A 21,087-nucleotide genomic window follows, 5' to 3' on the forward strand; every position below is an offset into this window, starting at 1 on the left:
GTTTAATCAAGCTGAGAGAATAACAAACTTCTGGACCAACAATCAGATCTCACTGCTTTTGAGTCCCAGCCCTGACTGTGCCACTTGTTGTTGAACAAGCTACATTTCCTCACTGTGTGCAGTTTCCAATAAGACGGTCAAGTGGGCATAATTATCCTTGCACAGGATACTCTAATAGGGTACATACACAATTTAAGTGAGAGCCATTAAGTAATAGCCTCTGGGAAAGTGTGAAGCACTCTACTAGATGTAGGGCATTGCTCCTACTATTATTACTCCCCTGACTCTCCCATTCCCCTGGCGCTTCCACAACTGTGATAAGGCTGGGTTAATATTGTGCCTTCTGCCATCCTAGTAAGTCAGAAGGAGCAGAGAGATGGGACGGTTGGTTGGTAAGGAGGCTATTGCCAATGTTTTTCCTGTGCAGGGACCTGGAGCTCAAACTCCCTTCTTCCCTGTCCCCACACCCTCTGCCCCAGGCTGGTGTGATCAATTGGTGATCTTGCTTAACCCACCAATGGAGACTCCCTGCAAAGCATTCCAAGTGGAACAGAGATTATGTTTGTCCCCGCCTCCCCACTTCCTTGGCCAAAAGGGGTCTCCGTTTACACCATTTCTGCAAATCAAGAGCCTTCTTCTGACACATTGTCTATGACCCTGCTTGGCAGCACACCACATATCAAAAAACAACCTTGGGTCTTGAAAAGAACCATCTCTGTCATCTTTGCCAGAGCTTCCCCAGGGAGAAGCTCTGAAACTTTAAGCTCTTGTCCTTAATAAATCCTAGAGGCCAATATCAGGACTTTTCCTTTCAGGGCAAGCCAGGAAGCCTTGCAGAGGCTGAGGAGCCCTAAGGGTCCTTTGGTTGGGAAATCTCAGGGAGCCCAAGACACAATGGTGAGAGTACTCAGCTGAAGGGTACAGGGGGCTCTCTGGGGATGAAAACTGGCTTTTTCCTGCTGTAAAATCTAGCAGGGCTGGCCGCTGGAAAAAAATTGCCTCAATTGCCAGGTATATTCCCTACCTACCGTCCTTTCCCCTCAAGGGCCTTTGTGCTATTTCTCTCTGGTGCTCTATCCTGAAATTTGCCCTCAAGAGAGGACCACCTCTCTGTGGTGTAAGAAGCCAACAAAGGGGGATTTCAACTCTATAAGTAAAAGGCTTTGTGGCTTTTAAAAGGTTCTGAAATAGGAATGAAGATGTTAGTAATTCAAAAAGAGACAGAAGAGAAGCCTTATGGACATCAGTTGAGGGCGTTAAGGAGAGTTAACCTGGAGAGGTAGTACCTATTCTGAGACAATAAGTGCATTCTTATTCAAAGAGGTGCTAACCAGGTGGGACCCTCTGCCAGAAATGCTGTAGAGGGGATAACAGCATTGGGAGGCAGGTTAGGCCATTCTAACTCTCACATTGAGTGATTCCGTGTCCCCCAAATGACTCCCCCAAACAGATGATACACTATCAGAGGATTAGGATGAGTTGAGACAGGGGAAGTAGAGGATACACAGCCACAGTATGTTGTTGTTTTCATTCCTGCCAGTCAGTCTGTTTATGATGCTGTCAACCCACCTTCTGGTATTGTACATCACAAGGATATACCATCTCATATGTATGACATTCACCATTTCTCCCCTACCAGATCGATTAAGACAAAGGAAAACATGTTTTCCTTGGGAGGAAAGAGAATAATCCTGGCTTTAGAAAAGAAACTAAGCCAAAAGAAACACTTGCAGTAACAGCTACAAGGCTAGACTAATGGGGTTTGGGAGGCAGGGGCGACAGGCTGAGGGCAGGGCAGAAAAGTCATGGCCCCTTTCCTGCCCTGACAGTGGCCAGACCGTCCACTTGGCACTTCTTATTAGCTGGCAGCAAGAAGTCAAGTGGTAATGGCCAAAGCTCTGCAGGGGAGGAGAACCGGCTTGATCTTCAGGACTCTTGAAGGGATGTGATGGTCACTGGTCCCTACTAGGGCTGGATGATGTCAACAAACTCCTTCCTGAGAGGCAGGTGGCCCCGGTACCAGCTGCAGGTGCCGTCAACATGCTTCATACAGACATAATGCTGAGCCTGGTAACCATAGAGCTTTCGTTCCAACAGCCAGTCTGTCCAGAGGCACTCATTAGGGGCCGAGATGATACAGGGTACTGTATAGCAGGTGGTGATCTAGAGTCATGGCCACACAACATTAAAGTGAGTATGGTGTCCTTCTTTTTCCATTGCTACCTTTCAGGTTCCTACATACCCTGCCAGCCCATCTCAAATGCCCCTGTCTTATCAAGCCTTTCCTAGTCCCCAATCTTCCCCTGGATTCTCCTTCCCCAAGTTTCCCCGTATTCAATATTGCCACTTAGTGGCATCTCTGGAATCAGACAGCTCTGAGGGTCCTTACTCTACCACTGACCTTGAGCAAGTCACTTCACTTCCCAGAGCTTTCATTTCTTCACCTTAAAATGGAAATCTTAATTCTTCACAAATATGTTTTGGAGACTAAATTAAACATTTACAGTAAATTTACTATTATAGTGGCTGGCAAAGAACTGACTGTCTTTAAAGGGTGGCTGTATTACAGTTATCTCGTTCTGCTTCCTATGATGGCCACCTTCCCAGCCAAAGTGTAAGTACTTTGAGATCAGGGCCTATAGACTATATTGCTTTCTCATCCCCAACTTCATACAGTGCCTGATCCATGGCAGATCTCAAGTATAGTCTAGTAAGTGAATAAATTCATGCATGAATGAAGGCTCAGAACCCTTCCCCCATCCCTAAAGACTTAGGAAATGGACATTCCCTTACTTGGCAGCCACAGTTCAGATGGTAGTGATGATTCAGACTTTCCCTCTGCACCAAGGACAGGTCCTCCCAGGGCTCGATGTAGTTGCACAGATGGATGAAGACTTTTCCATCACTGAGGACCTGACCTTCAAGGGGAGATGGAGGAGAGTCAAGCATGAGGATTCTTCTCCCGGAGCTCCAGGGGCCCAGGTTCTTGAAGAGCCCAGAATTGCAGCCTCCCCAGTGACTTTTTGGTGGCAGTGGTGGCATGGGACTCAATAAAGGGACCAAAAAATAAAACTACTATAATCTTTCTAGCAAAAAGATAAACAGATTATATTTGTATGAGACAGAGTTATGGGATCTGGTGAAGGCCTTTTCATTTAGCATGGTACAGAGAGAAGAATGTGGTCTTTAAAGTCAGAGTCTGTGTAGGACCCCCCCTCTTTCTTTTCTGTCATTTACTAGCTGAATGATCTTAAGGAAGTTGTATAACCTCTCAGCTGGAAAATGAAAATTATAAAGTTGTCAGATTAAATGAGAGAATGTCTATAAAGTTCCCAGCACAGTTGTGGTCCCACAGAAGATATTCAGTAAATAATAGGCCCCTTCCCCCTTTCCAGTCCTTCCCAGTATCTGCACAGGCCAGTCTCCTGCTCTAGGTTAGTGAGTCTTTCCCCTTCCCCATAGGACATTTCCCCCTTTTTACCTATGAAATTCCTTTTTGCCTTTCAAAGACCCTTTCAGTGCCACCTCAAAGCCATCTCTGACCACCTAGCCCATACCTCTTTTAGAACCTTAGTCGTTCAATCATTTACTCACTGAGTGACTACTGTGATCTAGTACCAGAAATACAGATATAAAAATGACAGGATCTCTGCTCCCAAGGAGCTTACAAATGAGTAGGGTTGATAGATAAGCAGGGGAAATTACACTATCGTGCAGTTCTATACAAAGTACAGTATAAGAACAAAGGAACATACAATTATTTCCATCTATGGAAGGGGCGTGGGACAAGGAGGGTGTATCAGAGGAGACTGTGCTTGCATTGGACCTTGAAGGGATGAGTGGGAGTTCACCTGCCAGACAGGTTGGGGGAAGGGCTTCCTGTCATTGCATCTATCCTGTGCAGAGGCAGGGGGACACAGCCTGGCAGCATACCTTCTGCAACTGCAGGTAGCTGAGTTCAGCTCTTGGGAAAGTGAGGGGCTGGGAACTGACATTGACAAATGACAGAAGACAATGCTAGAGAGGGCAGCAGTGTTCTGGTCACAAAGAGCTTTCAACACCAGGCAGAGGAGCTTGTGCCTTCTCCTGTAGGACATGGGTGCCATTGATAACTTTTCCGTAGACTAGTTTTTTGTCATTTATCCCCACCCTCAGTTAGACTTGACCTCCCCAAAGGCAGAGAACATGTTTCCTCATTTCCCCTGATTTACCTCCATGCCTGGCAGCAGGCTAGACACACAGAGGGTAGGTGCTTAGGAAGGAGGTGGGATAACAGAGTTTGAAAGGGCCTGGTCTGCCAGACCTGGGAACTGCAGGGCTCAGTAGTGTGTCCTGCCTCTGCCTGTCCCATCCAGGAGCTCCTCAGTTCTGCACAATTTCACATCTTCAGAGCTGGGAAGCCCTTATCATTGTAGCCTCCAGTGCCTATGACTCATCAAGAGCCATGTCTGGACAGTGAACTCTTTTGAGGACTGTGCCTTGTTACTGAATCTCCACTCTCCTGGCCAAGGCATGGCAGTAACTAAGTGGTCATTCATTGCTGAATGTGTGGATAGATAGTGGAATCCCTTCACCTATTCCCTCCCCCACAGCTGTGCTTTTTCTTTCCCTTGCTTTCTTTCTAAATATTGTTTTGTGTTTTCGGGCCAGTTTAGATCCCACTTACACAATGAAGCTTCCCTGATAGTTCACAGCTACCAAACAGTTCTATTCCCTGAACTCCAAAATAATTTAATGTTGCATTCATTTATGGAGTCATATACTTGTGTGATTCTTTAACTGTTCTATCCAAACCAATTCAGTATGGAGGAATCCTGCCTGGGCCCAAGTTCACAGAGACAGAACTATGTTAGACTCAATTTCCTATTAGGTCCTGTGGAAAAGGCAGAGTTGACCTGCAAGGAGCAGTTTTAGAGAGGAGATTTTGACTTTGCCAAAAATCTGATACTAATTTAAACTATTTGAAAATGGAAGCAGCTGCTCTATGCTGGGTGAGCAACCTGTCCTTAAAATAGTGAAACAGTAGCCAGGATCACTGTAATGAGAACTCTTACATTTAAAGGGAGGTTACAAGGCTCCTCCCAACTCAGAGGTTGTCTGTCACTAACACAGCTCTGTTTTATGCCCAAGAAAATGCCACCTGGCTCAGCCTGCTGCCCAAGGAAGACCCTGGCTCCTTTCTCACTACCTTCCCTAGGGCAGAATCTATTATATTAAGGCCAGTTGCTGGTCTTTAACTTACCAGTCAAGAGGTACTGCTTCTGGCTGTTGGCTTCTAGTTTCACACCACAGAGGGAAGAGTCAAAAGGTGTATAGATATACTGAACATCCTTGACTTTCTCAAACCCTTTGAACATCTGACAGGCAATTACAAAAAAAAAAAAAAAAAGCAATATTGAGTCAGTGAGTGTACTGCATATATTAACAGGCAAAAATTTCTCATTTCTCAGCCTAAATATTTAAGCAGAAGTCCAGTTCAGGATTTTGTGCCCTCAGATGTCCCTACTGGGTTATTTTCTGTCTTAAAAAAACAAACAAAAAAACACCTAAACCTTGGTTTATTCCAGTAGGTACCTGTAGTGGCACCATACACCAGCAGCTGTGGGACCAGATGGACGCAGAGGCCCTCCCCTGCAATATCCCTGGGATTCTACGGGCTCTGCCTCCAAATCTCATCCAGTTCCACTTCAGCATCTAGACCCAAGGATCACTGAGCCAGGCCACCTGAACACAGCCCTCCCAGAACACAGACCCCACTTCCTCCATCAGCCTTAGGGGCTACACATCCCAGCCTGCCCCCATGTACCTTTATCTGTTTGATTTCATACCGGAGCATTTTTTCAGTGTCAGCAGGGTCTGCACTGGCAGGAACTACCTTCTCACTGGAGATTTTGGCCCGAATCACTGCATAGGAAGAGAAAAGAGGGAACCTTTAGCAGCTGGTGGGGGCAATACACCTGAGGTCTGGATGATCCAGGGTCCCTGAAGAAGTGTATAGGGCAATTCTTGGTTTTGGTGTGACCAGGTTGTGAGCAACGTGATGTGTGAGAAGGGGGACCTGGAAACACCTCCTCTGCAGTCCCTGGAAGTTCCAAACCCCTCAGGCTTATTAGGTTCTATAACCGCTAAGCTCTTTCTGCCTTTTCGAACCAGTTAGTCTGGAGAGCTCTAGTTCTCCATAGCCGTTTGTGCAGTGGGGCACAGGGTAGGAGTCAGAGTACAGAAGGGAGGAGGAGCCTCTTCAGGGCAGTTGGTGTGAAGTTTATTGCTGTGGTCAAGGCCTCTCAGCCTGCCTACAGTTGACATTAGTAAATGTTTATTGAATTCATAAATGTTCTGACCCTGCACTGAGGTATTGCATCTCTTGCCATTTGAGCATTAATAACCAAAAACTGTTGATGACGTTCTTCCTCTGTGCCTGGCCCTGCACTAGGCACTAGGCCCATAGATGTGATTAAGACAGGGTCCCCATCCTGCAGAGCTCTTGATCTAGTGCAGGGCATACTTGTAAAGAACAATAGCACAGCATAGTAGGAGCGCTAAGACGGTTAGATGCTGAGGCGGCACCAAGGAGCCAGGGAGCCTGCAGAGAAGGGGAGAGACCTAAGTTAGACCTTGAAGGATGAGTAGGAGTCTGCCAGGAATTTAGGGGTGTGAGGGAGGGCATTCCAGGCAGAGGGAAAAGAAAGGACAGAACGTGTGTGTTGTGGTAGGGGCTTGGTGGCAACCTCAGTTATAGGCCTGGACAGACACCGGTAGTTATAATGCAAGCCCTCTGCCCTCCCCTTTCTGTCCCCAGTCCAGTAGTTCAGAATAATCATCAGATAGCTCCAGTGACACCTTGTTCAGTGACACTCCATAATTGCAGTATGGCCAGAGTGAGGGACGTCGCTATGGAAGTCCCTGACGCAATCTTCATTTCGTTATGAATCAGTCAGGTTCTGCGCTTGCAAGGTTGCTATGGCGCCTGGTCCTTCCCGACCTATCAGCCTCAGCAAGAGGCAACCGGTCGGAATTTGAGCTCCTCCCTTTTCCTCTGGACTCCTGGTCTACTGCTGGCCAGATACTAATCCCCCCACAACCACCCCCTGCTGTGGACCTCGCGGACCTCGGACTCACCAAGTGCCGAGTGGCAGATGTGCTGCTGAGGGTGCGCCGGGGCGCAGCTGCATGCCTCGCCCAGCCCCGGGGGCCGCAGCAACGCTAGCAGCCGCAGCAACAGCGCCCAGCTCGGCGCGGGCCGGGGGCTCCCAGGCATGACACTGTAGAGCCCGACTGAGCCTGTGAGGTCTGTCAGACCGAACAGCCCCAGCAGGGCTCCTTCCCAAGGCCGTCGTGCCCCTCGCCCCAGGCTTTATGAGGTGGCCCTGAGGGCCAATCCCGCCCCGATGGGCTCCGCCTTCCTTTGGCTCTAGGCCATCCGCGGCGGCAGGACCCGAGGCTCTTCCGACCTGCATACTCAGTAAGATGCAGAGGGAAGCCAGGAAAGAGGCCCTGGCCTCTGTTTCCCTGCCTAAGTCATGAAGCGCTCTGGAAGTAAAGGGAAAGCACTGGGAGAGGGGATGGTGTCAAGGGCAGAAAAATGGAAAGAGCCACAAAGACAAATGCATGAGGACAGAAAGACTGAGGGCTGTGATTCAGGCAGAAAGAACAAGAGTGAGGAGAGGCACAGACAGAAAGGGTGAGACAGGCAGAGTCCCAGAGAGGCAGACAGAATTACAACAGGCAAAAGAGACAGTGACAGAGAAGGACGGACCCCTTGCTGAGCTGCACGCTGGGAATGAGACGAGCTACTCAGGGCTTCTTTCAGCTGCAGGAAGTGCTTTCAATGCCCTATTTATGAGGCTCCAAAGCAACAGCAAACAGTAATAGAACAGGACAGAGAAAGTTGGGGTGTGTGTGTCTTGGCTCTGTTGCCTGGGGGGTGGGGAGAGATGTCAAAGAAGCAGCCAGTGCTTTAGAAACCCTTTCTCACTCCCAGAGCCTCAGACTCTCCAGATAGCTGGAGACAGCACTCTTGGTGTGGGTACAAAACACAAGGTGTCCCATCACTTAGAGCAAACCTTGGACCTCAAAGCCCTCTTGAGTCCCTAGGCTACACTGATTTTTATTGCATGTCCCTTCTCACTGGAGACTATGTCATGTTCTAGAAGGTGGGATAGCTTAGAAAACAAAGAAGCAGACTGGGCACAGTGGCTCACACCTGTAATCCCAGTGCTTTGGGAGGCCAAGGCGGGTTGATCACCTGAGGTCAGGAGTTGGAGATCACCCTGGCCAACATGGTGAAACTCCATCTCTACTAAAAATACAAAAATTAGCCAGGCATGGTGGCCTACACCTGTAGTCCCAGGTACTCAGGAGGCTGAGGCAAGAGAATGGCTTGAACCCAGGAGGCGGAGGTTGCAGTGAGCTGAGATTGTGCCACTGCACTCCAGTCTGGGCGACAGAGTGAGACTCCATCTCAAAAAGAAAAAAAAGAGAAAACAAAGAAGCAGGGGACTTGGGGGTGACTGTGACCAGAGCCTTGTCTGCTGTTTGAGCGTAGTGTTCCAAGCCTCCAAATCCCAAATCTCCATGGGATTATTGCTGTGGGATGTTTCCACGTGGTGCTGGACTGGATAGTGGGAGGCTGGATTCCAATTCTGACTGTCACTATAGCTTTGTGACTTTTGCCTCTCTGGGCATCAGTTTTTTCTCCATAAAGTAGAGTTGAACTATGTGATTTCTAAAGCCCTTTGACGTTCTGTTTTCCAGCCTTGACTGGCCTCAACCAGGAATTCTGAAATCATCAGGCCAGATATCCCCAATATCTGTTCAAATCTTAGTTCCCATAGGAGTCTGACTTTTCATCAGGGTCAACATTATTTCCTTCAAAGGATACATTTTAAAGATGTAGGGTATACCAAATAAGAGAACAGGGTTCCTGTAGCACTGTCAGTAATATGCTGTGTGACCCTGGAAAGTCACTGTCATTCCATGGGTCTCAGTTTTTTAATCAGTAAAGCAAGTAGATTGGACTAGTTCTTTCTTTAAAGAACCCTCCCAAGGGCATTCCCAAGAAAAATATTTGTAGGATTCCACAGAGAGATGGGCACACTCTGACAGTTTATTCCTTTCTTTTCTGATTTCAGCTGACACTGCCCACGTTCCCTGTGGTGGTGAAGATTGGCCACGCTCACTCAGGCATGGGCAAGGTGAGGCAGAGAGGCCTGCTGTACTTCAGGGTTGAACCAAGAAGGGCAGTTTTCAGAGCGCCCATTTGTGAACTGCTCTTCTCCCTCTGTCACTGATGAATTCTTTCCAAAGAGAAGATGATTTGCCACCTCTAAAGCCATGAGTGTCACCCAACCAGACCTCTTTCAGTAAGCAGAATGCAAGCCACCTGCTTGGTCCTCTGGGTCCTTTGCAGCAAGTGTGGCCCCTGAGTTCTGGGAAGGGAAGCTAGGGAAAAGGGGCCTCCTGGGAAGATGTGGCACCCAGATTAGTGTCTGGATCGGATACATATTCGTGGGTTTGGAGGCTCAGGGCCCTTGTGACTTCTCAGTGTGTGTATGTGTGTGTCTCCCTTTCCCCCTTTCTGCCTTGCTCCAACATTAGGTCAAAGTGGAAAACCACTACGACTTCCAGGACATTGCCAGTGTGGTGGCTCTTACCCAGACCTATGCCACTGCAGAGCCTTTCATTGACTCCAAGTATGACATCCGGGTCCAGAAGATCGGCAACAACTACAAGGCTTACATGTAAGTAAGAGTGGGGTATGCTTTCTCCTCAACCACAGTGGAAAATCTGAGCCTCCACATTGCAACCAACTCTCAGTTTAACCTCTTCTGGCCCATAGGCAGATAACAGAGAGAGGGTGCCACTTAAGTCAGAGATTTTTTACCTGGATTCCTTTTAAGTCAGAGGAGGGGTCTGTGAACTAAGATGAGAAAATACATTAATATTCATTTTCACTTGCCTCTAAAGGAAATTTAGCTTTCTCTTCATTTTGAACAGAGACAACAGACTACAGTAGTTATCTGTACATAGGAGTTTGTCACTAAAGGCGATCACTGATATTCTTATATCTTACTATAATTGAGACAGATATCTCTATGGATTATTCTCATTCCTACTTTAAAATCATGGTAGTTGTTAGACTTGCCACTGCCTCCTGTTATTTAGAAAGAAACACGTATTTTACTAATCACAGATTTGTTTAATATTTTTGATAACTCTAATTGGGTAGCTCTGGGATCCCATGTACTCTGTCTTATATGGTTACACATCTTATATATTGTGTTCATTGGAAGGAATCCATAGGCTTCCCCAGACTGCCACAGCTCGAAGTTAAAAAGTTCCTGATGTAAATACCCAACACTGAAAATGCTACAGGCATTAAAAGCCCAGTGCATGACTTCTCTATAACTGTGTCCATTTGCCAGGATGGAAAGTTAAAAATTTCCTTCATTAGAATTTAGTAAAGGAAAAGATTTCAAAACTACCTGACTTTCCATAATATGCATAAAATGCAAGTGGCTTGTAATTCCAATTTTAGAAATATTAATCCCCCACTAAAAAAGTTTACAGTGGTGTTTTCTTTACAAAGAAAGAACATTATTAATATATAGATTTGATCTTGGTCACTTGGGACTTTAGCAGACTTCAAGGTTGAGCAGCGTTCCCTTTCCCTTCCCCACCTGTGTCTGTTTTTCTTCTCTTACCCACCTTTTCACTACTTACACTCCCCACCCCTAGAGTGACATAGGCCCCCTCCCTGCACTCCTGTCCCATACCACCCTTCTTCACACACCTCCTGGTTAGCCCTTGCCGCACATGTGTTTTGTGTCACCCTCCTCCTCCGGACTCTGAGCTCCTTGTGGGCAAGAATGATAGAATCATCTCTGCATCTCCACTACCTTGTATAGCAGCAGGAACATTAATAAGCACCAATAAGTATTCAGGGAAGAACCCTTGTGGAAAACTGAGGCATAGAATTTATTTTACCTTTATTGTCAAGATTTGTACTTTTTTAGTTTACAACTTTATATTTACAGTCTTCTTGCTTCCAGAAAAGATTCAGGATTGCTTTAGAAATATGCACAATGTGGCCAGGTGTGGTGGCTCACATCTGTAATCCCAGCACTTTGGGAGGCCAAGGCAGGCAGATTGCTTGAGCCTAGGAGTTCAAGACCAACCTGGGCAACATGGTAAGACCCCATTATCTACAAAATATACAAAAATTAGCTGGGTGTGGTGGTGCTTGCCTGTAGTCCCAGCTACCTGGGAGTCTGAGGTAGAAGGATCACTTGAGCCTGGGAGGTCAAGGCTGCAGTGAGCTGTGATTGCACCACTCCGGCCTGAGTGACGCAGGACCCTGTCTCAAAAAAAGAAAAGAAATATGCACAATCTAAGACAGAATAATTTAAAAACCATTATAAAAACTTGCTAAAAGAAGCAAAAAATATATATATGTTCAGGCACCTAGGAAAGCAGATTACCTATCCTATAACTTTAAAATCCCCTAAATAAACACAAAACATTAAACAACAGTGGGGTAAAAGTATCTTGATCCTTAAAAGAAGACACCTAATTTTTAAGGGTTAGGGTTTCAAGAAACAACTCAAAATGAAGCATAAAAAAAGAGAATTCCAAAACATTGATGAAGGGTGGGTGACCAGAGAAACTTTAGATAACATTTACTTACTTTTTTGTGTGCAAGGAGAAATGTTTAGGCCCTCTTAGCTTCTCTTCATCACACTTCTTCCCCAAACTTGTGGCTATATTCCTGCTCTCAGAAGAAGGAATTGACTTAGTAGTAGCCAAGATCAGGCTTGGGATTCTTTTTGTCTACCCCAGCAATCTCCGTGGAGATCCAGAGACAGCCACTTTGGTGTGAAGAAGGTACCATTCCTGCCTCCATCTGCAGTAGGCAATAATGTGGGTCAGCTGTGGAGGTCAGATGATTTTTGGGTCTAGAGAATGGCCTCTCAGTGTCCCCTCTGCTCCCACATGCCTCAGGTAGCCTATATGGATCTATGCCTTGCATCCCATTGTTAGAGAACAGTGTGAAGTGTTGGGGAGCTTTGCAAACTTTAAAGTGCCATGCAAATGTAAGGATGTTGTTATTATCCACTCAAAAAGGATTTTAACCTATAAATTAACTTCAACAGGGTTATATAATGTTTTTTCTAGTATCTTAAATGTTGAAAAAGTCATAGAGGTTATCGGACTGGCTTGAAACCAATTATATGGGGTTCAGTGTCTTCCTTTTCTTTGAGACAGAGTCTTGTTCTATCACCAGGCTGGAATGCAGTGGTGCAATCTCAGCTCACTGCAACCTCCGCCTCCCTGGTTCAAGCGATTCCCCTGCCTCAGCCTCCTGAGTAGCTGGGACTACAGGCACCCGCCACCACGCCTGGCTGATTTTTTGTATTTTAGTAGAGACGGGGTTTCACCATGTTGACCAGGATGGTCTCGATCTCCTGACCTCATAATCTGCCTGCCTTGGCCTCCCAAAGTGCTGGGATTGCAGCATGAACCATTACATCTGGCCCTAACTTTCTTATTTTAAGCGTTTATGTAAGTGAGTCCTTCAAATAATATGGTATGGTGATGGGCAGCCATGAAGTCATTCAAAATTTGTGATTGAAATGTTCTACTACTGAAACTTCTCATTTTGAAGTGAAGCCTTCTCAGTTTATGAAAATTATTAATATTACTACTAATGAAATAAATAAGCCTATAGATGAAACAGTGTTTCACATTGTATTATGCATCAAGGCAGTAGGAATATCCTGATAAACCAAGGAAACATCTCGGGAAGAAAGTTAACACCTACAGATAGAATGGTAAAATGAGTTTTGGCTCAGGTTGAGTTGGATATGCAACCTGAAAATCGTGGGAGTCAGTGTACAAATCCGAAGTTTGTGAGACTCTCTTACGTGCCATGGCTCTGTGCTGGGGACATGGAAGTGAGTGACTCTCTGCCCCTGCCTTGAGCAGTCTGGTCACAGGGACACATTTGTAAACCACAAATGTTAAGAAGACAGAGTTATTTTTATTATGATTCTGTCTCTGTGTTTCTACTCAGGTTTTGCCAGCCACTCAGTAGTTTGTTTCTTTGCCTTTCCTGAATTAGGTACTGGAGTGTAGGGAAAAGCACATCATGTGAGGAAACCAAGATTCCTGGACTTTTATCTCATACCTATTTAGACTATATATAATCTCAGACAAGTCCTCTAACCTTTCTGAGTCTTATTTTTCTTATCACTCAAGCAGGGGCAAGAATTTCAGCCTACTCACAATAGGGGGTTTGAAATGAGGGGTTTGGTGAGGAGGCACCTTGGAAAGCAGTCAGTACTGTTCAAGCTTAAGGACTGTTGTGACCTTGTTCGTTAACTCATGGGGCCACCTCGTGGTTCTGAAAAATGAGCCATATATCTAGGTTCTTCAGTGTCTGAAATCAGCTCTCTGGGGAGACCACTCTCTAACAGTACTGCATGATAAGGGCAGCACAGGAAGGGCTCTGTCAACAATGTAAGCAGGACTCTTCTGTCCCTTAGGCCATCTCCTTCCTCTTGACTGTGTCCGGGTGAAGGCTAATAATTAAAAAGACATATTTTGGGTGTTCATAGTTAATTTAAACCTGTATCAGTTCGTCTTTCTGACAGCCCTGTGTTAACAGTTAACAGGCTCAGAGGGGCGAAATGACTCTATGAAGGTCATCCAGCCCATCAAGAGCAAATCCAGAACCAGAAACCAAGTAATCCACCTCCTGTTTAGTCTACGACTAGTTGACACTGACACATATTCATGAATGGAGGGTGCCGTGGGCACAGCAGAGAAGAGGCTGATGGCTTGATGCCATCGGCTGCATTTGACAGACAAGGCAACTTAACCCTGAAGAGTTAATTGACTTGCCCAGAGTCACATTGCTAGTATTATAGTGGCCTTCAGAAATTAACACTGAATGAATGAATGAGTGAGCCAGTAAGGAAGACATTCGGAGATATTCATAAAGAACCCTGCAGGAGTTCTCAGGATCAATGGACTTCAGTTTGTATGTATTGAGTCAGTATAGATACTGAATGGGTAGTCTTCTGGGAACACAAGACATGATATATACCTTCAAGTGGTTTTCAGGCTTGTGGAAAAATCTGAACTTAAGACTCAGATCAAATAACTCAAATAAAAAGTAGATTTAAGTTTGAAAATCGGGCAGAAGCAAAGTCCTATAGGAGTTCTAAGGACAGTAAGAGGTCATCCAGTTGAGAGATCAGGGAAGGCTCTGTGGAGCCAGAGCCGTCTGGGCAAGACCCTTGTAGAGAGGAGGAGGGTATTGCAGGTGGGGATTTGGCAGAGGCACCCAGGCTCTGAGCTCAGCAGACAGACCTCTGGGCTATTTGTGGGAGAAGCAGATGTGGAAAGCAACAGAAAGCTAAAATTCTGGAAAGTTTCATGCCCTCCTCTTGCTGGTATGGCTCACTGCCTGTCCTATCCTGGTGGGATGTTGTTGCAGGAGGACATCGATCTCAGGGAACTGGAAGACGAACACTGGCTCTGCAATGCTGGAGCAGATCGCCATGTCAGACAGGTGAGTGAGAGAAGAAGTCCAGTTTCCAACCCAGTGAGAGGGAGACTTCCTTAGATGAAGAAGTTTAGGAATTAAGCTCTGTCCAAAGGGAGTCACGGAGCAAACAGGACAGATAAAACGTTTTACAAAAGGCCCAAGTATCCCATTTAACAAGATCAGGCAGGACTGATGATAAAGACAGATGATAGAGATAAAGACTGCCATACCATAGGTAAAAGCCTCCTGAGGCCTCACCAGAAGCAGATGCTGGCACCATGTTTTTTGTACAGTCTGCAGAACCATGAGCCAAAATAAACCTTTTTTTTTTTTTTTTATAATTACCTAGCCTCAAGTATTCCTTTATAGCAACACAAAACAGACTAATCAAGGAGTGAGGTGTTGCTATAAAGATACCTGAAAATGTGGAATTGGCTTTGGAACTGGGCAACGGGCAGAGGTTGGAAGAGTTTGAAGGGCTCAGAAGAAGATAGGAAGCTGAGGGAAAGTTCAGAACTTCTTAGAGACTGGTTAAGTGGTTGTGACCAAAATGCTCATAAAAATATGGACGGTGAAGGCCAGGCTAACAGGTCTCAGATGGAAATAAGAAACTTGTTGGGAACTGAAGCAAAGGTCACACTTGCCACTCCATAGCAAAGAATTTGGCCGCATTGTGTCCATGCCCTAGGGATTTATGGAAGGCTGAATTTAGGGATGATGACCTAGAGTATCTGGTGGAAGAAGTTTCTAAGCAGCAAGTGGTCAAGAAGTAGCATGGCTTCTTCTAACAGCCTATGGGAAAAGATGACTGTACATACCATAGAAGCTCCAAGGAAGGAGTAATTGGCATGGGCTGGAATAGCCAAGGAGGCCTTCTAGAGGTGGTGAGAACTGCTTTGAGTCTGCAAAAATGGGTAGGATCTGGAAAGTAGATGGAGGAGGGCACTGTAAATAAGGGTATGTGCTTGATGCAGGTAGATGGAGGGAGCAGTGGGGATGGGAGGTGGGAGAGATGGAGGCAGCAAGGAGAGCCTGACCGGCAAGCGAGCTTTGTGGTGAGCGAATTGCCCCAGCTTCAGGACACCTCCCCATCACCTCCAGGTACAAACTGTGGGTGGACACCTGCTCTGAGATGTTTGGCGGCCTGGACATCTGTGCCGTCAAAGCTGTACATGGCAAAGATGGGAAAGACTACATTTTTGAGGTAAGTCTGGACCAAGCAGTAAGAGATAACTCCCAAGGCTTAAGAACTATGTGGGCAGCTCAGACTGCCTTTAATTTAGGGCCTCCTGAACCATGGAAATGTTCCAGCAAGATCAGTGGGTAGCTATTGTTTCCAACCTGCTAGCCAGGAGTAAAAGATGTTGGATATGGGTTCCTGGGATACTAGTCATTCCTCTGGGAAGGCTGTAGTGATGTTACCATTCTCTGTCTCAGAAAGCCACCCTTGGGAGTCATTCTGTCCAACCTGCTCATTTTACAGGTGAGGAAACTGAGGCCTAACACCATGAACATGTTCCCAAGACCACAGAGTGAATCAGTGTCTCAGCCGGGCACCAGATGCAGAACATTCTTCTTAGCATCTCTCTGAGCCTTGGAGACACTACTCTGCCTGGTCCTCTAACACAACTTTGCTGACTCCCTTTTCCTGTTTTAAAGGAAAGCCAGTGGCAGTATGAATCCTTCACACACATTCCTACCCAATCTGGCTGGGAGCAGGAAAGACTCCTTGCTAAGAGTTTGGTGGTATTTCCAGGATATTGGTGTCAGGAGCCCAAAGTAGCCTTCAAATTCAGAATCTCTCTCATTTCCTGCATGGTCTGTAACCTTCTGAATGGTCACACCTCTCCTTGCTAGGTGGGCCTCTGTTTCCTCATCCATAATTGAGAAAGTTGGACTATGGAGTCTGTGAGGCAGACACTTCCTAAAGGAGGAAAACACTGATCTGAGCCTTGAGGTACAGGAAGAACCAGGATTGGTGGTGAGAAGGGAGGGCATCCCAGTTCAGGTACAGAGGGATGAACCTGGTCATTTAGTGAGCAGAGCATGCTTAGAGATAGAGATTCTGTGGGTGAAAAGTAACAGAGATGAAAAGTGCATGCTCCTAATCAGAGATTTAAGGGGATGTCTTTCACATCTGCCTGCTCCCTGCCTGCAAACTTTTGCGCCCTGAGGCTCTACCCTCTCCTTGCTTTTTACCTCTTCTGGCTACCTTCATTCAGCAATTTGTGGTCTCACTGAGCCCTGGCACGGGTAAAGCTTGGGGAAAAGACCTGAGGCAAAGGTTTGTAGAAGGAAGTGACAAAGATCCTATTTCTGCAAATGATCATACTTCCAGCTGAAGACAAGAACTCCTGCTTCATCTCCAATCCACCTCTGCTGGCTTAATTTCTACCCATTCTGAAAGATTGTACCAGGCCTTTTATGTTTCCAGACCCCTTTCCTCACCTGGGACACATCTCCCACCAGGTCATGGACTGTAGCATGCCACTGATTGGGGAACATCAGGTAGAGGACAGGCAACTCATCACCGAACTAGTCATCAGCAAGATGAACCAGCTGCTGTCCAGGACTCCTGCCCTGTCTCCTCAGAGACCCCTAACAACCCAGCAGCCACAGGTAAGCAGCTAGGAAGAGACATAGCAGAGCCAAGAACCATTCCCAAGCCCACTGCTCTAGATGTTGGTGGCCTAAAGAATGGAGTACAGGCCAGATGCCCACAGGCCTAAATGGGATCTAAGGAGACATCTCCCTCTTCCTTCCCTTCCCTTTCCCCTGGAGGCCTGATTATTTTTCACCACCCCTTATAGGGGCCTTCTCAGCAATCTGCAATATCAATTATATAATTAACCAGAGGAGCACTGGATCTCTTTCCTCTGAACCTGAAGTCTCCAGGGAACCAGAGCCAGTTTCACCTGGGACTCAGGATGCTCCCGATTTTAAACTGAGAGGTATGGCCGGGCGCGGTGGCTCAAGCCTGTAATCCCAGCACTTTGGGAGGCCAAGATGGGCGGATCACGAGGTCAGGAGATCGAGACCATGCTGGCTAACACGGTGAAACCCCGTCTCTACTAAAAAATACAAAAAATTAGCCGGGCGAGGTGGCGGGCGCCTGTAGTCCCAGCTACTTGGGAGGCTGAGGCAGGAGAATGGCGTGAACCCAGGAGGCGGAGCTTGCAGTGAGCTGAGATCCGGCCACTGCACTCCAGCCTGGGCGACAGAGTGAGACTCCATCTCAAAAAAAATAAAATAAAATAAAAAATAAAATAAACTGAGAGGTATTTGAGGAAGAGCTGGGTCACATCACTTACTGTCTATTCACTGCTTCACTGTGTCGAGCCTGCTATCTTTGTAAATAAGGAAGGCTCTTTCTGAGAAATAAGCTGGTCTGGAAAGGGGAGAATCAGGTCCCTCATTCTGGGAGAGAGTGACAAGGCAAAACTCAAATTAGAAATCTTTCCTTCCTAAGAGAGAAGTGACCTTCTTCAGTCGGCCAATCACACTCATGGCAACAGCATTCCAGCTGCAGGTCTAGTGGGAAATCCACACTGAAGTTTTGTGGAACATCAGACCCTGTGGCAGGAAAAGGTCTTTATTCCCATGCAAGAGGTATCTCATCTTTCAAAAGTATCCCCAACTCCACTAAATGTTTATACTATGAAATGTTAAGAACTTGGGACAATGAATCAAAAACTGAATCTTAAGTCTAGCTCTTCCTCTAAATAGCTGTGTAAGTTTGTGGGGGAAATGACTAGCCTTTCTTGGGCTCAAGTTTTATTATTTATAAATGAGAATTCTCTCGGATAGCTTTCCTTCAAAATCCAACTTTAAACAGTTAGGGAGGTAGAATAGAATAGTGATTCAGAGTGTGGGCTGTGAAGTGAGAACTACCCAAATTTGAATCCTAGACTCTTCATTTATTGGCTTGGTGACCAGCACATAAAACAGTGTAACAATTGATAAGTCAGTTCCCTCTCTGGATCTCAAGTTTCCCCACTGATATCTAGAGACCTTCTGTGCTCTGAAAATTTCTTTGAGTAGAATACTTCCATCTTCACTAATCCTGATAAATGGGAACTTCTGGGCTGATAAATGTGGACCCTGACTCTTTCTGGGTATCTGAGTTGAGAATAGCCCTGTATGATGGTATGTTGTTATGTATTAGCTCTTATGAGTGTTTTGGTTACTAGAGAATCACAGTAGGGTAACTGGGAAAACAAAAGTTAATTGCCTGTTAGAGATACAAACCCACTATTTAATTACTATATTTAACTAGAGATGATAAAAAGATTTTTATGGTTGAAAAAAATCAGGCCTATGGTGAGATTTTATGATTTTGTAAATGTGATGGAATCAAGATATGTGAATCCTAGTTCTGCCCTTTAGTCCACACTAGATAATGAGAGAGAATCTGCAAACCAGATTACTGCTTGTCCCTGCTGTAGCAGAAGAGTGACAAGGAGTTCCTTCTTCCCTTTAATACTAAGAAAAACAGAGAACATCTGGTAGTATCTTAAAGAATTTATGACAGGGTAAGAGAACCTGACATTACCCAGACAGAATGGGCTGCTCTGGGATTCTGTGAAGGGCCCTTAAGTACTTACAAAATGTGTAAACTTTCATGACCCTCTACAAGGAAAGTCATTCTGAACTAAAATGAAGGCCATGCTAAGAGTCAGGAGACCTGCATTTAGCCCTGCCCTTGCCACTGCTTCACCAGGTGACCTTGGGTAGGTTTCTTCCCATTTCTGTGCCTCAGCATCTTTGTGTCTAAAATTAAAGGTTGAACACACTAAGATCCCTTGTAGCAAGACAATCCATATTATACAAAATGGTGTCTAAAGTATAAAAGTTACGAAGCAAAGAGATAATTTACAGAACAAAATTTTCTACCCCACAAAAAAGCATTATTAGCCCTTCTTTGGTATAAGCCCCTTATTTTATAAACATTAAATGTTGTAGCTTGAACATTTTGTAAGAGAAATCTACAATACGTCAGTGTCAAGGCAGAAAACATAGCAAGGGATAAGGTCCCTAAATGTAGCATCTCTTTCAGAAATTCCTTGTAGCAAAGTCAGTTTGACTCAAGGATAAGCTTTTTTTTGCTCAGCCTTATATTCATATCCAAAGGATATTGTGGAATGCATACCATGCTGGGAGTCAGGACACATAAGGGCTAATCCTCACTCTGCTATAACATTATGTGACCTTGGGCAAGTCACTTCCCGTCTCTAGACCTCTGTTTCCTCACCTATAAAATGGAGTTGAATTAGATGATGTCTAGATCCCTTTCAATTCTAAGGGCACATAATACCTGGAGTTAGCCAAACTGCAAAGTCTGAAGTTAGCCAAACTGCGAAGTCTCCATAAGACCCTCACTCCTAACATCACCTGAAAGTTCAGGAAGTTCCTAAAACCACTCTCAGGTTTGACAGGTCTCTGGAAGAACTCACAGAACTCACTGAAAGCTATTATACTCACAGTTACAGTGTATTATGGAGAAAGGATACAGGTCAAAACTAAGCCAAAGGAAGATGTGTAGAGCAGAATTTGGGAGGGTTTCAAACACAAAGCTTCCATTAGTTAGGACTCATTCCCTTCCTGGCTTTGATATGTGACAATATGCATAGAGTATTAACAACTGAGAAAGCTCCTCGGAGCTTCAGGGTTCACAGTTTTTACTGGGGCTTCGTCATGTAGGCATGACTGATTGATCACCTGGTTGAACTCAGCCTCTGGCTCCTCCCTCCTTGGAGGTCAGGATAATACCATGTGGCCTGAGGGACCTACTGTGAGTGACAAGAGACACTCCTATCACTCCAGAAACTCCAGGAGTGTAGAGGTTACTTCCGGGGAGCCAAAGACAAAGGCCAGAATTCTCTTAGGGCAAAGCCAAATTCTTTACTATACACATGATTAAGTTAATATAGCAAATGTTTCTCAAATACTTTCAGCCCCTGCGGGCAAGGACTATGCCTTATTGATCTGCATTTCCGTTGACTAACATGGAAATGCAGAGTGTGTGCTTAAAATTAGTTAATAGCCTTCGGACTTAAAGTTGCTGTCCAAAACGTTTATATTCTAAATTGAAATAATGAGTGAATTCAGAGGTCATCATTTCTCAGATGGTATCTTCTGGTAACCTCTATGAGCTTCCTCCTGAGCCTTGTGCCTTGACCTCAGGCCACCCAGAAGGCAGAAGACATCCAACAGTCAGCCACAGTTGTCAAAACTCCACAACTTGAGCTTAAAGCCATGACTGTACTGGTCATATTCCCACTTCCAATTTCCTCTAGATAATAGCACATTTTCATTGGTTACATTTGAGCAGACATTTCAGCCATCATAAGTCCAGGACTATGGAACTGTCAAACTAGATTACCTTCGTGTCCCTGCTATCACATCCACCCACTTATCTGCACCTCCACCCACATGAATCTGCTCGAAGGCTCACCCTCCACTTGTGACCTAAATTCTATCTCCTTTTTGTTTTCAAGTATCTTCTCTCTTCTCCACCATCAATTTCTCTTTTTCCA

General features: G+C 45.6%; 2 protein-coding genes across 3 annotated transcripts in view; one reads left to right on the plus strand and one right to left on the minus strand.

Annotated features, from left to right (window-relative positions):
* Positions 1 to 21,087, plus strand: part of LOC105477724 (synapsin II) — a 196,703-nt gene that overhangs the window by 157,163 nt on the left and 18,453 nt on the right. For both annotated transcript variants that reach the window (XM_071092228.1, XM_011734382.2), the window contains exons 6-10: positions 9,132 to 9,194; positions 9,598 to 9,740; positions 14,501 to 14,575; positions 15,653 to 15,755; positions 17,021 to 17,170. In XM_071092228.1, coding sequence (XP_070948329.1) covers positions 9,132 to 9,194; positions 9,598 to 9,740; positions 14,501 to 14,575; positions 15,653 to 15,755; positions 17,021 to 17,170 — 534 coding nt within the window. The remainder of the gene's footprint in view (positions 1 to 9,131; positions 9,195 to 9,597; positions 9,741 to 14,500; positions 14,576 to 15,652; positions 15,756 to 17,020; positions 17,171 to 21,087) is intronic.
* On the minus strand, positions 1,514 to 7,330 carry LOC105477719 (TIMP metallopeptidase inhibitor 4). The gene is made up of 5 exons (XM_011734381.2): positions 7,120 to 7,330; positions 5,807 to 5,904; positions 5,243 to 5,357; positions 2,794 to 2,918; positions 1,514 to 2,163 (listed from the first exon to the last, which is right to left on the minus strand). The coding sequence occupies exons 1-5, from the start codon at positions 7,256 to 7,258 to the stop codon at positions 1,966 to 1,968; spliced, it is 675 nt and encodes a 224-aa protein (XP_011732683.1). The 5' UTR covers positions 7,259 to 7,330; the 3' UTR covers positions 1,514 to 1,965.

The sequence above is a fragment of the Macaca nemestrina genome, chromosome 2 (assembly GCF_043159975.1).
Source record: "Macaca nemestrina isolate mMacNem1 chromosome 2, mMacNem.hap1, whole genome shotgun sequence".
Classification (NCBI taxonomy): Eukaryota; Metazoa; Chordata; class Mammalia; order Primates; family Cercopithecidae; genus Macaca; species Macaca nemestrina.

Excerpts from the sequence above, each read along its gene's own strand:
- LOC105477719 (XM_011734381.2), bottom strand. The coding sequence starts at position 7,258 with ATGCCTGGGAGCCCCCGGCCCGCGCCGAGCTGGGCGCTGTTGCTGCGG. Across the intron at positions 5,905-7,119 it reads CATCTGCCACTCGGCACTTG|TGATTCGGGCCAAAATCTCC; the intron begins GTGAGTCCGAGG and ends CTTCCTATGCAG. Across the intron at positions 2,919-5,242 it reads GAAGCAGTACCTCTTGACTG|GTCAGGTCCTCAGTGATGGA; the intron begins GTAAGTTAAAGA and ends CTCCCCTTGAAG.